Source organism: Capsicum annuum, chromosome 10 (genome assembly GCF_002878395.1).
Source record: "Capsicum annuum cultivar UCD-10X-F1 chromosome 10, UCD10Xv1.1, whole genome shotgun sequence".
Classification (NCBI taxonomy): domain Eukaryota; kingdom Viridiplantae; phylum Streptophyta; class Magnoliopsida; order Solanales; family Solanaceae; genus Capsicum; species Capsicum annuum.
The window spans coordinates 26,707,301-26,720,563 of record NC_061120.1 but is presented as its reverse complement, the minus strand read 5'-3'; the positions used below and the strand labels follow the sequence as shown (position 1 = coordinate 26,720,563).

General features: G+C 32.2%; 1 protein-coding gene across 1 annotated transcript; it reads right to left on the bottom strand.

Moving 5' to 3' along the window:
* Positions 1-6,333: 6,333 nt before the first annotated feature.
* Positions 6,334-9,570, bottom strand: LOC107845682 (tryptophan synthase beta chain 1). Its single transcript, XM_016690129.2, has 6 exons — positions 8,872-9,570; positions 8,268-8,627; positions 7,631-7,949; positions 7,301-7,415; positions 6,798-6,892; positions 6,334-6,698 (listed from the first exon to the last, which is right to left on the bottom strand). Exons 1-6 carry the CDS (start codon positions 9,160-9,162, stop codon positions 6,517-6,519), a joined length of 1,362 nt encoding a protein of 453 aa, XP_016545615.1. The 5' UTR covers positions 9,163-9,570; the 3' UTR covers positions 6,334-6,516.
* Positions 9,571-13,263: the final 3,693 nt, after the last annotated feature.

Sequence of the window (13,263 nt, the reverse complement as noted above, 5' to 3'; positions counted from 1 at the left end):
ATTTTCTCTTTCTATTCTTACCATAGCTGTCAATTTATCTTCTAATTTTAATTCTTCTTTTTCTAACATTAGATATAAATGTTCACCTATTTTTTTATACCTTCTTCCTAGATTAGAAAATACTATTTTTATTTTTAATCCTTCGTGATTTTCATATATTTTTTCATCTATTATAAATTCTTCTTTGTTCATTTTATTGTGAATAGTTCATGTTGATATATATATTCTAAAGTATCTATTTGTGATTTTAATTTTGATATTTCATCTTTTTGTGTATTTATTGAGTTTTCACTAACTCCGGTAAATATACTATAATGTAGTCTTTTTATTCTTATTTTTAATTCTTTACGTTTTTCATAAATAATTTGTTTTAGTTCTTTGTATTTTTGTACTTTATTCATTCAAACCATATTTATTATATCTTGGTGGATATTTAAATCTAATTTTATCATAATTAGGTGGTATGTGTCTCATTCTTCTAGATTTTAAATGGATTATTAATTTTGCTTCAATACTAGATATTAAGGTAATTAGGTAGACTAATCTTTGTGGGTTTTCTTTTGTTTTATTTAGACTTATATATTCTGAATAATTACTAATTAATGATTGTTTAATTTTTCTAAAAGTTTCTTTGTTTTTAAATGGTCTTCTCAAAATTAATTCAATCCAACATAAATTCAAACATATATACTACTGCTGTATTTTTTAAATAACTGGGTTCTGATACCAGTGTCAAGCTAATTTAAGACATTAAGAGTTAATTTATCATTTTTATTTTATTTTTTAATTAAATATCATTATATTTTAATATTTAGATGAGTTATAATAATTAATTAAGAGTGATATAGTAAAATTACGGTTGAAACAGCTAAAGCAGACATGTGATAAATATTTATTTTACTTTTCTATTAAATATTATTAATCTTTTAATATGTGAATGACATATAATAATTAATTAGGGGTGATATAGTAAAATCACGGAGGCAGCAACCATGTCAACGAAGAGGTACCCGCTTCTTCAAGCTTCTATCTATTTTATTTTTTAATTAAATATTTATATTTTTAATACTTAGATAGCTTATAATAATTAATTAGGGGTGATATAGTAAAATTACTGTTGAAACAGCTAAAACAAATATGTCATAAATGTTTATTATATTTTTTAATTAAATATTATTAATTTTTAATACGTAAATGATATATAATAATTAATTACCAATGATATAGTAAAATTACGGAGAAAGCATATACGTCGAGGGAGAGATGTCTACTTCTTCATGTTTCTATATATGTATAATAATATAATACAGTAATATTTAGTAAGATCTTCCATGTGAAGCAATGTTATGTAACACACCTTGATATAAATGTAGGTAATAAGAAAACTAAAAGATATGATGAAACTCATTCAATTAATCATTGAACTATCTTTGGTCGACAAGACAACTTAAGCATACATGTCTTTAGGTCGCTTTAATTATTTTTCACACCTATGCAATACTGTGTGGTCAATTAAGTGAACTTATATATCCTACAAAGTCAACCTAGATAGTTTTCTTTTTTTTATCCGATGTTCAGTATCCGCATTTAAAATTCAATTAATTTGAACTCGCACTGCATAGGGTCTCATTTAGGGGAAGCGCTCCCTACCAAAAATTATTTTATACCCAGGACTCAAACTCAAGAGTTTTAATTATATTAAAGGAAGAGCAATTATATCTGTTGCACCACATCCCATCCTTTGCTGGTAGATAGCTCATAGCTTTCTATTCATTACAATATTGTTATCCTCTTATCCACTCCGTTGCTAGGTTGGTGGTATTTATGGTATCTCTTTGTTTATTCAATTAATAATAGTTATTGAGGTTTTCATTTATGTTTAATTTGGTGTATGATGGAAGACTGCGACAACATTTTTATCTCCACGCCACTTAAATTAACAATCACCTTTTCACAATCCTTTAAAGTAGAGAAAAGTTTGTCGAGAAATGCAATTGCATGAGAAGATTCTAAGGCTGAAAAATATTCTTTCCAGTCTGCGCAACCGTTACATGCCGCAAATCAAAAAGTGAAACAAATTTTGTTCTAATTTTATACTATCATTCTATATAAGATAATCGTTTGAAAGAGTAATTGTATTGAGTTTGTTTACCTTCTAAGGCTTGTTCATCTATAACGGTAGAGAACTCTACATGACCAATGACCTTAAGAAAGCTAAGCTCTGGGCTAATACCTAGGTACTCTAATCTGCATGTTCAAATAATATTGCATAAAATTAAGAATGCCAGAATGAATACCTATATATAGCAAGTATTTAAATCATATCTACTGATGGTTTAAGCATTTGTATAATATCAATGTGATTTAACTAGTGATAGCTTGTATATTGTCAATTTTATCAGGTTGCTAGTGCTTTTATATATATATATATATATATATATATATATTTTACCTTATAAATGACTTAAAGTGATAATATCATTTGTTAGATGATCTGTAAATGGTTTAAATTCTTTGATAAAGGAAAAGTTCTGGTGATGCTGCAAAAGGGGTTCAAATTCTAATTGCGTTAACCTTTTTAAAATTCGTACGCTTGAAAGTGAAACCTTACCCAACATCTATGGAGTGTGGTCCAATAGTCTGGCCTTCCTATTAATACTACTCAATATTTTGTAGAAAAAACTATAATTCTATTGTTGCTAAAAACAATAAAAATGTGGGCTCCTCAAATTTGATGACCTAAGACACTTGCCTTTTTCACCCTACAGAGATGCACTAAACTATTTGTCCCTTTAATCATTGATACATCTCCTGTTATTCTCTAGATGTGCAACAATTTGCATCGCCTTTCGTTTCCGGTCTCGATCCTGTGCCGCGCCTGTATCCAACACCCAATCTCTGCAAAGCATGCATCATATGCAGCTCCGACCAAAGAAACCACCCTCCGATACTACCTATGTTTCCACAGAACTATTTTCCCCCTTTTGTCTACCCAATGAACCAATTACCTACTTTATGGAAGCATCCAAATATCGGGAATGTTGTGATGTCATGTCCGCTAAATCGATAGTTTAATGCACTTACTCGTTGGTCCTCTCACAACCCTCTACGAAACCTTGGTTCCAAGTGGGTCTATCGCGTATAAAAAGAAATTTGATCGAGTCATTAAGCGCTATAAAACTCATCTAGTTGCAAAGGGTTTTTCTCAGGTTGAGGTCTATAACGATCGTGCAACATTCAACATGGTTGTCAAACCTGCCTGCATTAGCATAATTTTAATATTGGCAAGTTTATGCTCACGGTTGACCGTTAATAACTCCATGTCAAAAATGCGTACCTACATGAGGACCAATAAAAAGAATTTATATAGTACAACCACCCAGTTTTGCTCACCCATCATTCCCCCACTCGTGTGTAAGCTTCGTAAGTCATTTTGTCCTCAAAACAAGTGCCCAATGCTAGACTACCCATCTGTCGACAGTACTATTGTCCTATTTTGTCTTCTCAATGAACCAATTACCTACTTTATGGAAGCATCCAAATATCAGGAATGGCGTGCTGCCATGTCCGCTAAAATGACAGCTTAATAAGAAGTTGCACTTGGTCATTGATCCCCTCTCGACCCTCTATGGATATCCTTGTTTCCAAATGGATCTATCGTATAAAAAGAAATTTGATTGGGTCGTTCAGCGCTACGAACTCGTCTAGTTGCAAAGGGCTTTTATCAGGTTGAGGTCTACACCTATCATGAAACATTCAGCCCGATTGTCAAGCCTGCCACCATTACCATAATTTTAACATTGGCAAGTTAATTCTCACGGTTGACCGTCATTACGTCAACTCGACGTCCAAAATGCCTACCTACACCATGACCAATAAAAACAATCTTATACAGCACAACCACCCAGCTTTGTTCATTCATCATTCCCCACTCGTGTGTAAGCTTCATAAGTCGCTTCATATCCTCAAAAGCGCCCAAGACATGATACTACATTTATGTGGTCCTCAATCACTTTATATATTAATGATATATTAATGGATCTATGATAATGGATGGATAGATTAGATTATAACTTTTGAATTCCATTTGTATGGCTAGTTCCCTCTTCACTCCTAGCACTTGAAATCATGCCACTAAATTTATCATATGAGATATAGTGTGTTAGAAAATCAGAAAAAAAAAAAAAAGAAGAGAGAGAGAGAAAATAAAAATAAAAAAAAGATAATAAATAAATTTGTTGTATTATTGATTACTGTTACGAAATCAAACACGAATAAGCAATATGATAAGCAAAAGAAAAACAAGATAAACACATACAGATTTACGTAAAAACACTTGACAGAAAAACTACAGGTAGAGGAGGAGAAATTCACTATATTGGAGAGGAATACAAGAGGAGTCAAAGTTCTCAATAATATACGAGAACCGTCATATTAAAACCAACCCTCTAAGTTGCACTTATATAATACGTGCGTACAAGAAAACTCTAAGCCCAAAAACATACTGTACCCAAGAAAATCTCAAACATGGATGGCACCGTGATCTTTTCAGGGTCGAATCAACAAAATTCAAGTCACAAACGCTAACAATTACATTATTATTTTTAGTTGGGAAAGGGCTTAAATATGTCATTAAACTATAAAAAAAAATGGCTCATTTATACCATCAGTTAACAGTTTGGCTCATTCATGCCATCGCCGTTACAAAATCGGCCTATCCATGCCATTAATTTTTAATGGTAGTTTTCAAAAGCAGTTTTGCCACGTGGCCTTTTATTAAAGGTCCTCGTCATTAATTAAAATAAGGAAAAAGACTCAAATATGTCATTAAACTATCATAAATGGCTCATTTATACCATTAGTTAAAAGTTCAGCTCATTCATGTCATCGTCGCTATAAAATCAGCTCACCCATGTCATTACTTTTTAATGATAGATTTTCAAAAACAGTTTTGTCATGTGGCCTTTTATTAGAGGTCTGCGACATTAATTAAAATAAATCAATATTAATTTCAAAATATCTTAGACCCATTCAAAACAATCGATTCATTTAACATAACCCGACCCATACCCATTAAAATATTTTTTTTCCTACAACAACCATTTTTCTAATAAAAAAATAATGAATAATGTATATCCTTTGGTTATTTCTAGTGGATTCTAAATCATTATAAATGTTAAGCTTAACAGAAACCTCAAAAATTCTATCCTGCAGTAATTGATTAGTTTTAATTCTAGTGACTCCAATATATACTCCGAAGTTACAAGAAAATAAACCAATGAACGCTTAGGGAAAGCAAGAAAAAAAAAGAGGCGTACCAATAGAACTTCTCCATTCTCCCATCACGAATTAGGGGAGTATACATTATTGAAAAATCATTTTCAAATAATGACTTAAAAGAAGTCTGTTATCCCAATTATCCCGCCATACATATGGAATAACTTCTCCCATCATGAATTAGTGGAGCATACATTGTTGAAAAATCATTTTTAAATAATGGCTTAAAAGAAGTTTGCTATTCCAAATATACCGCCATGTATATGGAATAAATTCTTCAGTCATTATGGTATAAATGCTGGAATAAATAATTCCGATACTAACTAATTTCAGATATTTTGAAATTAATATTGATTTCTTTTAATTAATGACGTGGACTTCTAATAAAAAACCACGTAGCAAAACTATTATTAAAAACTCATCATGAAAAAGTAATGGCATGAGTGAGTTGATATTATAACAGTGATGGCATGAATGAGCCAAACTTTTAGCTGATGGCATAAATGAGTCATTTCTGATAGTTCAATGACATATTTGAGCCTTTTTGCTTATTTTAATTAATGACGTGGAGCTCTAATAAAAGACCACGTGACAAAGTTGTTTATGAAAATCACCATTAAAAAGTAATGACATGGATGAGCTGATTTTGTAACGACGATGGCATGAATGAGCTCAACTTTTAACTGATGGCATAAATGAGCTAGTTCAGTGGTATATTTGAGCCTTTTTCTCTTTTTAGTTTACATTCAATCAAATTACAGCAACAAATCACTATTATAGAGAACTAAAGAGAATACATCAATACAACATATTTCCTCCGTTTAAAAAAGAATGACCTACTTTGACTTGACACAAAATTTAAGAAAATAAAGACTTTTGAATCTTATGGCCTTAAATTAAAGTTATGTCAAATGTACCAAATGCCCTTTAATCTTATGGTCCTAAACATGCCATGTGAAAAGTTGAAATTAAAGTATTGTTAAAAAAGGAAAGTGATCATTCTTTTTTAAACGGACTAAAGAGGAAAGTAAGTGATTCTGTTTTAAAGGAAAGGAGTAAAAGAAAATGAGTTATTTCCGTTATAAATTCTAGTCGTTAAAACAATATTAAAAAAGTTAAAACAATATTACAAAATATTCCTACACTAATAGAAAATCAATTACACAACTATTTGGTAAATCCTAAAAGAGAAGAAAAATAATGATGATAAATATTTAAATAAACGTTAATGGGGCCTTTTCATTCATGTTTTGGTGTATGATTGAAGACTGCGGCAGCATCCTTGTCTCCACGGCCGCTTAAATTAACAACGACCTTTTCACCATCCTTTAAAGTAGAACAAAGTTTTCCAAGAAATGCAAGTGCATGAGAAGATTCTAAGGCTGGAAATATCCCTTCTAGTCGGCATAATCGTTTATATGCTGCAATACAAAAGTGAAACAAATTTTATTTATATAATTTTATATATTGTTGTATATAAATACTCCTTAAAGAAGATTTGTCGGAGATAATTTAATTACCTTCTAAAGCTTGTTCGTCTGTAACTGAAGAAAACTCTGCACGCCCAATATCTTTCAGATAGCTAAGCTCTGGGCTAACGCCTGGATACTCTAATCTGCATTTTCAAACAGTATTGCTTAGAGTTAATTAAGAATATTAGTTGAATACCTACTTTAAAAAGTATTAAATCATGAATAATGTAAATACTTTTTATATTTTTAATGTGATTTAACTCGTGATAGCTTGTGTCTCGTACTTTTTAATTAATAGGTTGCCAATGCTTATATATAACCTAAAGTGGTAAATGTCTTTCTTTTCGATCATCTATAAGGGGTTGAAATTTCTTGATAAAGGGAAGGAAATTTTGCTGTTGCAAAAAGTGTTCAAATATATTTGGATTTTGCATAGGTTCAAAATTCAAATGTGATAAAGCTTTTTTTGAACCTGTTATTTGAATTCTGACACCTGTTTTGTTTGAGCTAAAAATGACATTGATATTCGTACGATTTAAAGTGAAACTTACCCCACACCTATGGAGTGTGGTCCAATAATCTGGCCTTCCTCGTCTTGTAACAAATAGCTCATGGCACCATGGTACACTCCCACTTCACCTCTAGCCATAGTAGCTGAGTGTTTACCTAGATAGATAGATTCAAAATTTTAAATTTATAGATTCGCATAATACTGGCAAAGTTAGTATATAATAATATTTAATTGTACTAACAAATTGGGTCTCTAACTAAATATTTTTGTACATTTAATGAATTTTTTAAATATAAATACTTAGTCGAGGTAAAAGTTACTAAGTTCACATAAATTCATAACCATTGCTCTAAGATCCACCCATGTTTACCTGAATCAAGACCAGTACCACCAGCCTCAACTCCAATGAGCCTCACATCTTGATCTAGTATAAATTCATGAAACAAACCCAATGCATTAGAGCCACTCCCAACGCAAGCCACCAACACATCTGGTTTGCCACCCCACTTCTCCATGGCTTGTTTCCTCGTCTCTTTTCCAATAATTGATTGGAATTCACGAACCATGGTTGGACATGGGTGAGGTCCTACGGCTGCACCTGCTAAGAAATAGCTTGTCTCCAAATCGTTAACCCAATTTCTAATACCTTCCGACACTGCATCCTTGAAGTTTCCATTAACGGATTTCACCTGCATCAGTATTCAACAATAATATTTTCAAAAGTTCGAGGAACACAGATTATATGTTTGTTATTTTCAAAGAGTCCAAGGAACATAGATTATATGTTTGTTTTAAAAGGAATGATTCATTTTTGTTTTATGATATAATTTAACTTTAAACTTTTCATTTTATCGTGTTAATCTATATTATATAGCTTTAGACATAAACTTTATAAAAGAGAATCTAAAATTTTATATTTGATCAAACACCATCACATAGAATGACACGAAGTAATTAAATTATGTCACTAAACGTGCTTGGTCGTCAAGAAGTGAAAAAGGAGGTACCTTTGCACCAAGATGCTTCATCAAGAGTACGTTGGAAGGCTGTCTCTCCATATCTAAGCTTCCCATGAATATGGTGCATTCCAAAGAGAGTTTCGCACACGCAGCCGCTGTGGCGACCCCGTGCTGCCCAGCACCAGTGGCCGCCATGACACTTTTACAGCCCATACGCTTAGCCAGCATAGCTTGTGCAATAGCGTTGTTGATCTTGTGTGCGCCACCATGGTTGAGATCTTCCCTTTTAAGATATATGTCTGGCCCTGTCCCTCTATTAATGCTCTTATAGTAATCTGTGAGTCTTTGTGCAAAGTATAAAGGAGTTTCACGACCTACATAGTCCCTTAATGTCACTTCAAGCTCCATCTGCAATGAAATATGTCCTAAAAATGTTATGCTCCTACTTATTAAAAATTACATAACCTCGGATGTGAGGGGAGTAGATCCCTTAACGACACACAATGAATTATGTGGTCTCGGAGATTTTCTTAGTTTCTACTTTTTGTTTTCCCAGTTTATGTTGATTTTTCTGGTTACTAGTTTGAACACAGTATACTGACAACTTATAGGTTCAGTCTACACGTACAAGTATAGAAAATTTTTGACAAACCTGAAATAGAGGATCACGCAAAGCAGAGTTGAATTCATAATCAAGTTTTGTTAAAGGAGATATTAGTGTCTCCGGAACAAACTTTCCACCATAGATCCCATACTTTTCATTGCTCAATAATGATCTCTCTTTTTCATGGAACACTAGCTTCCATGGCACCTGTGGAGTTTGACTTGGGCCAACAGCTACACAAGAAATAACACTTGCTTTATAATTATGAGATGGGAAGACTTGTAACTTTCTGCCAATATTTCCTAGTCCAAAAATAGTTTCTACATTACAACATGCCATAATGCCTTTTCTTAAGATTTTGTAGGGATGTAAGAAACAATAGAAAGGTCTAAAGTTTTCAATTGTTGTTGAAAATAATCTATACTATTATAAGGAATACCCCTTGAGATTGGAATTGGGGATCAAGCTTAATTTGATGGAGAGTGTTGCATGAAATTGAGAACAGGCTACTTGCTTAAATAGTCTCATTTCATAATATGGTCGGTTGTTATTTTTTATTTTTGAAAGGGGAGGGGGAGAGGGAAGTTTCTATTAGGTGTTTGACATCTTCATTGGGTCGCTAATTAATTAGAATTCACGCTACGTGAGACTCTTTAGGGAGGAAATGGACTAATTTATGTAGTAATATTTTCTTTTAATTTCATTTGGAAAATAATGATATATATAGCTAGTTCTACATATGAGAATAATTTAATTAAAATTTTTCCTTTTACACTAAATAAGGGGTTTTTATAGACACATACAAAATATTTAAAATTACTCTCTATGTTCTCATTTAAGTAACACTTTTTTGGATTTTGATAATCAAACTTCTTGATTTTGACCTTGAATTTGAACAAAGAATTTAAAAGATTTTCTAAATAAAATTTACACATTTTAAAATTATGTAAGTTCTATAAATCACAATAATCAGCAATTAAAAATATTTAAAAAGCTTATGAAATTGCAATCAAATAAAAACTCGTTTGATTCTCAAAATTCTAATGATACCACATGAATTGAAATAAAAGAAGTACAATTTAAAAGTTTTATTCAACATAAATACTATGATACGTTTATACCACAAAGCTAAAAAGAAGAAGAATTCTCCAATTACTTCTTTTTAAATGGTTGTTAAAGATGGGGAAACATCAAAATTATAATATCTATTACAATGACTTAAATAACCTTATTTAATATGGGACCGGGTTCGCTAATGTGGTCTTTTTTTTGTTTGTTTGTTTGAAAGAAAATGATGTAGTTTTTAAATTTAAAAATAATGTTACTTAATTTTTTTATTTTAAGTCTAATGATAAGTTTTGATTGCGGAGCCACAGAAATGTTATAGAATATTTAAGCTTACAGTTCAACATTCTTAATAGCTATAAACTTGGCAACGAACACGAACAAGATACGAAAGATGTTAGATAGCGGACCACTTAAACTACAATGTTAGAAATTGTTTGTTATTGCTTATGCCTCAGCAGAGAAGTAGAGTTTTGCTCTCCTCTCTTTCTCTTACGTATCTAGTACGTGTTTATGGCACATGTTTTAGAAGTCTCGTTTTTATGACACATGTTTCAGAAGTCTATTCCTTTGACAAAATTCCTTACTTGATAAAAAATATTCATAGAAATTAAAATAGATGGAATATTAATTGTTTATTTTTTATTTTGTTATCAGTACACATGCTTGTCTACAATGAAAAACACACACACACAAAGAAAAAAAAAAGAGGAAACACTACATTTATCAATATTTCAGAAGTATCAGCACTCTTATTCCGACCAGACTTTAAATATACGTGTTTATTTTTGTTCTATCCAAAGGAATAGGCATTATTGAATTATTGCAAGTTGCAACTAAGCAAATATAAGTTTGGATTGTTAATTTGTATGTAATTGTCATTGAGGATTATACTAATTTTTGTTCTGTATCTTTTTATTTTTTATAAAATATATCTTGAAGAAATAATTAACATTTCCAATGAAGTCCCAATCAATGGTCCTAATGTTATCCGTTTAAATTTATTTATTTTATTTTTTTAAATTTATTTGGAAAACTCTTTATTTCTAACTTTTCACGTTATATATATAAAACCATAAAATTAAAGCACAGTTTGATATATTCTACATATTTGTACTTTAAGTTCATAAAATTTAAAAGATTTTTTTTATTTTCGTAAATTTCGTGTCTAAATTAAAATCACTTAAAAATGAAGAGAGTGCTATTTTATGTTCAAAGTTGATCACACACAAGGTGTGGAGGTCGCGGATAAGGGTAGAAGGTTAGGGTGTGTACATTAGTTGTAGCAAGTAATTAGGAGAGTCCCTGTTTAGCCGGGATAGTAATCGTAGGACTGTGTCGATAGGTAGGAGCCGCTAGTCAGGGGAGACTGGGTGTGGTGGGTGGCTTTGGTCTGTGAGTGTAGGTTACTACTAGGTGGGTACCCTATTCCAGATTTCATTTTTCTTATTTCTTATAGCTTATGGCTCTTAGTTCCCCTATCCTATATTGCTCTGAGTTCTATTTTACTATTTCTGATTCTTTACTTCTGTTAAGCCACCCATCCTGCTTCACATTTCAGTACAACCCTTTTTTAATTTATCTTGAGTCGGGGGTCTATCGAAAACAACCTCTCTACTTCTTCGGGGGTAGCGGTATGGACCACGTACATTTTACCCTCCTCAAACCCCACTGTATGGGAATACATTGGGCTTGTTGTCTACCAGTAGGAACCAAATGTATACGAAAACAGCTGTTTCATTTGAGGCCCTTCAAATCAAGAAGCACATTTTACACATTTTGCTATGGATGTAAGAAACTAGCTAGATTATTATCTCTGGTGTAAACTTCTATTGAAAATATTTTGTCGGAAAATCAACAGAAAAAGAAATTGAGGACCAAGGTAAATTATGGGAAAATGGCTCAAAAACACATAAACTATGACAGAAATTATTGTTACATATTCTAATTTTGTGGGTTCCTATGCCCCCCGTCCTCTCTTCCCAAACTATTTTATAATGTAATTGTAATGATCTTCTAGGTCATTTTTTTCTTTTCGTGCGTTTTCTGCATTTTGTACTTTCCCTTACTAGCTATAAGTCATTTGTGAATTGTCGGGATTGACGATTTAGTTCTCAGGCAATTCATTTGGATTTTAAGCACATTTCTATGTTGTGGAGCTTTTGAGGTTGAGAAATTAGTTTTCGGTCAAAATTTCTAACAAACAGCCTCGAATGAGAATTTTGACTGGTCTATTAGTTTTAAAACATGGATTTTAGGCTGGGTAAAAGGGGGTCCTTGATCTGAGTCCCGAGGCTTTCGACCTCGTTTTGGGCTATTGGCTGGATTTTGAAAAAATTAAAACTTTGAATGTGGAATCCACATTTTGTCAAAAGGCCATCTGATGAAAATTTTGATAGTTCTACTGATACCGAAATGTCGAATTTCATAGGGTAGCACAGTTCATTTGAATGCATGAGATATCAAACTAATTTCGACTACTCAATCGGAGTCCTTTTTGACTTAGAAAAAATGGTTGGTGTTGCTGCTTAAGCGGCTTAGAGACTGCTTAAGAGATAGCTTCTTTAGCGGCGAAGCATCGCTTAAGCGGTAGCTGCTTTAGTGGCTAAGCACCACTTAAGCGGATGTTGACCAACTTGGCGGGAATCGCTTCAGCGCCCTTTTGTCGCTTAGCGGCTATGGCTGGAATTTTATATATATGTCCCCCTTTCATTTTCAGCCCATTGTAAGTGTTGGAATACTCCATTTTTGGAGCTTAGAGTGTGAAAAATAGTGGAAAGTCGTCTGTTGAAGCTAAGGTTTGTTAATTCAATACCTCTTGATCGTTTTTCATTGCTTATTTTGTTAGTTTTGTCCTAATTTTTAATAAATTCATGGAATATAATTCTTGATTTTTTTAACTAATAGATTGTTCTGGGCCTCGATTTGAGCTCCATTTGTGTTTAAATTTTCAGTGTGCATTTCTTATCCTTCAAGGGACCTCGTGACAGATTTATTTTTTGAGTTACGAAACAGGTTTCACAGGGCTATTTTCAACCCGATTCTTGACCCAAAGTTTTATATTAAAATATGGATCTTATTTTACTCATAATAACTGTAGATTGTGTTTATGATAGAACAACGAGGAACAAAGATCGAGTAGTAAAGATGAGCAATTTATGAACGGTTTGATGTTGTGGTTCGGCTACGATGTAGGCTATGTTCTACTCTTCTTTATGAGTTTGTATACTATATAGATTGCATGGGAGGGGGATGTTTAAGGCTATTTGTATCTTCTTGTCTATATTTCACCTATTTAGGGAAATTTTAGAATAGAATCATAGGTTGAGGCTTAGCATAGAATGCTTTCTACTGCTATCGGATTATGTAAAACTT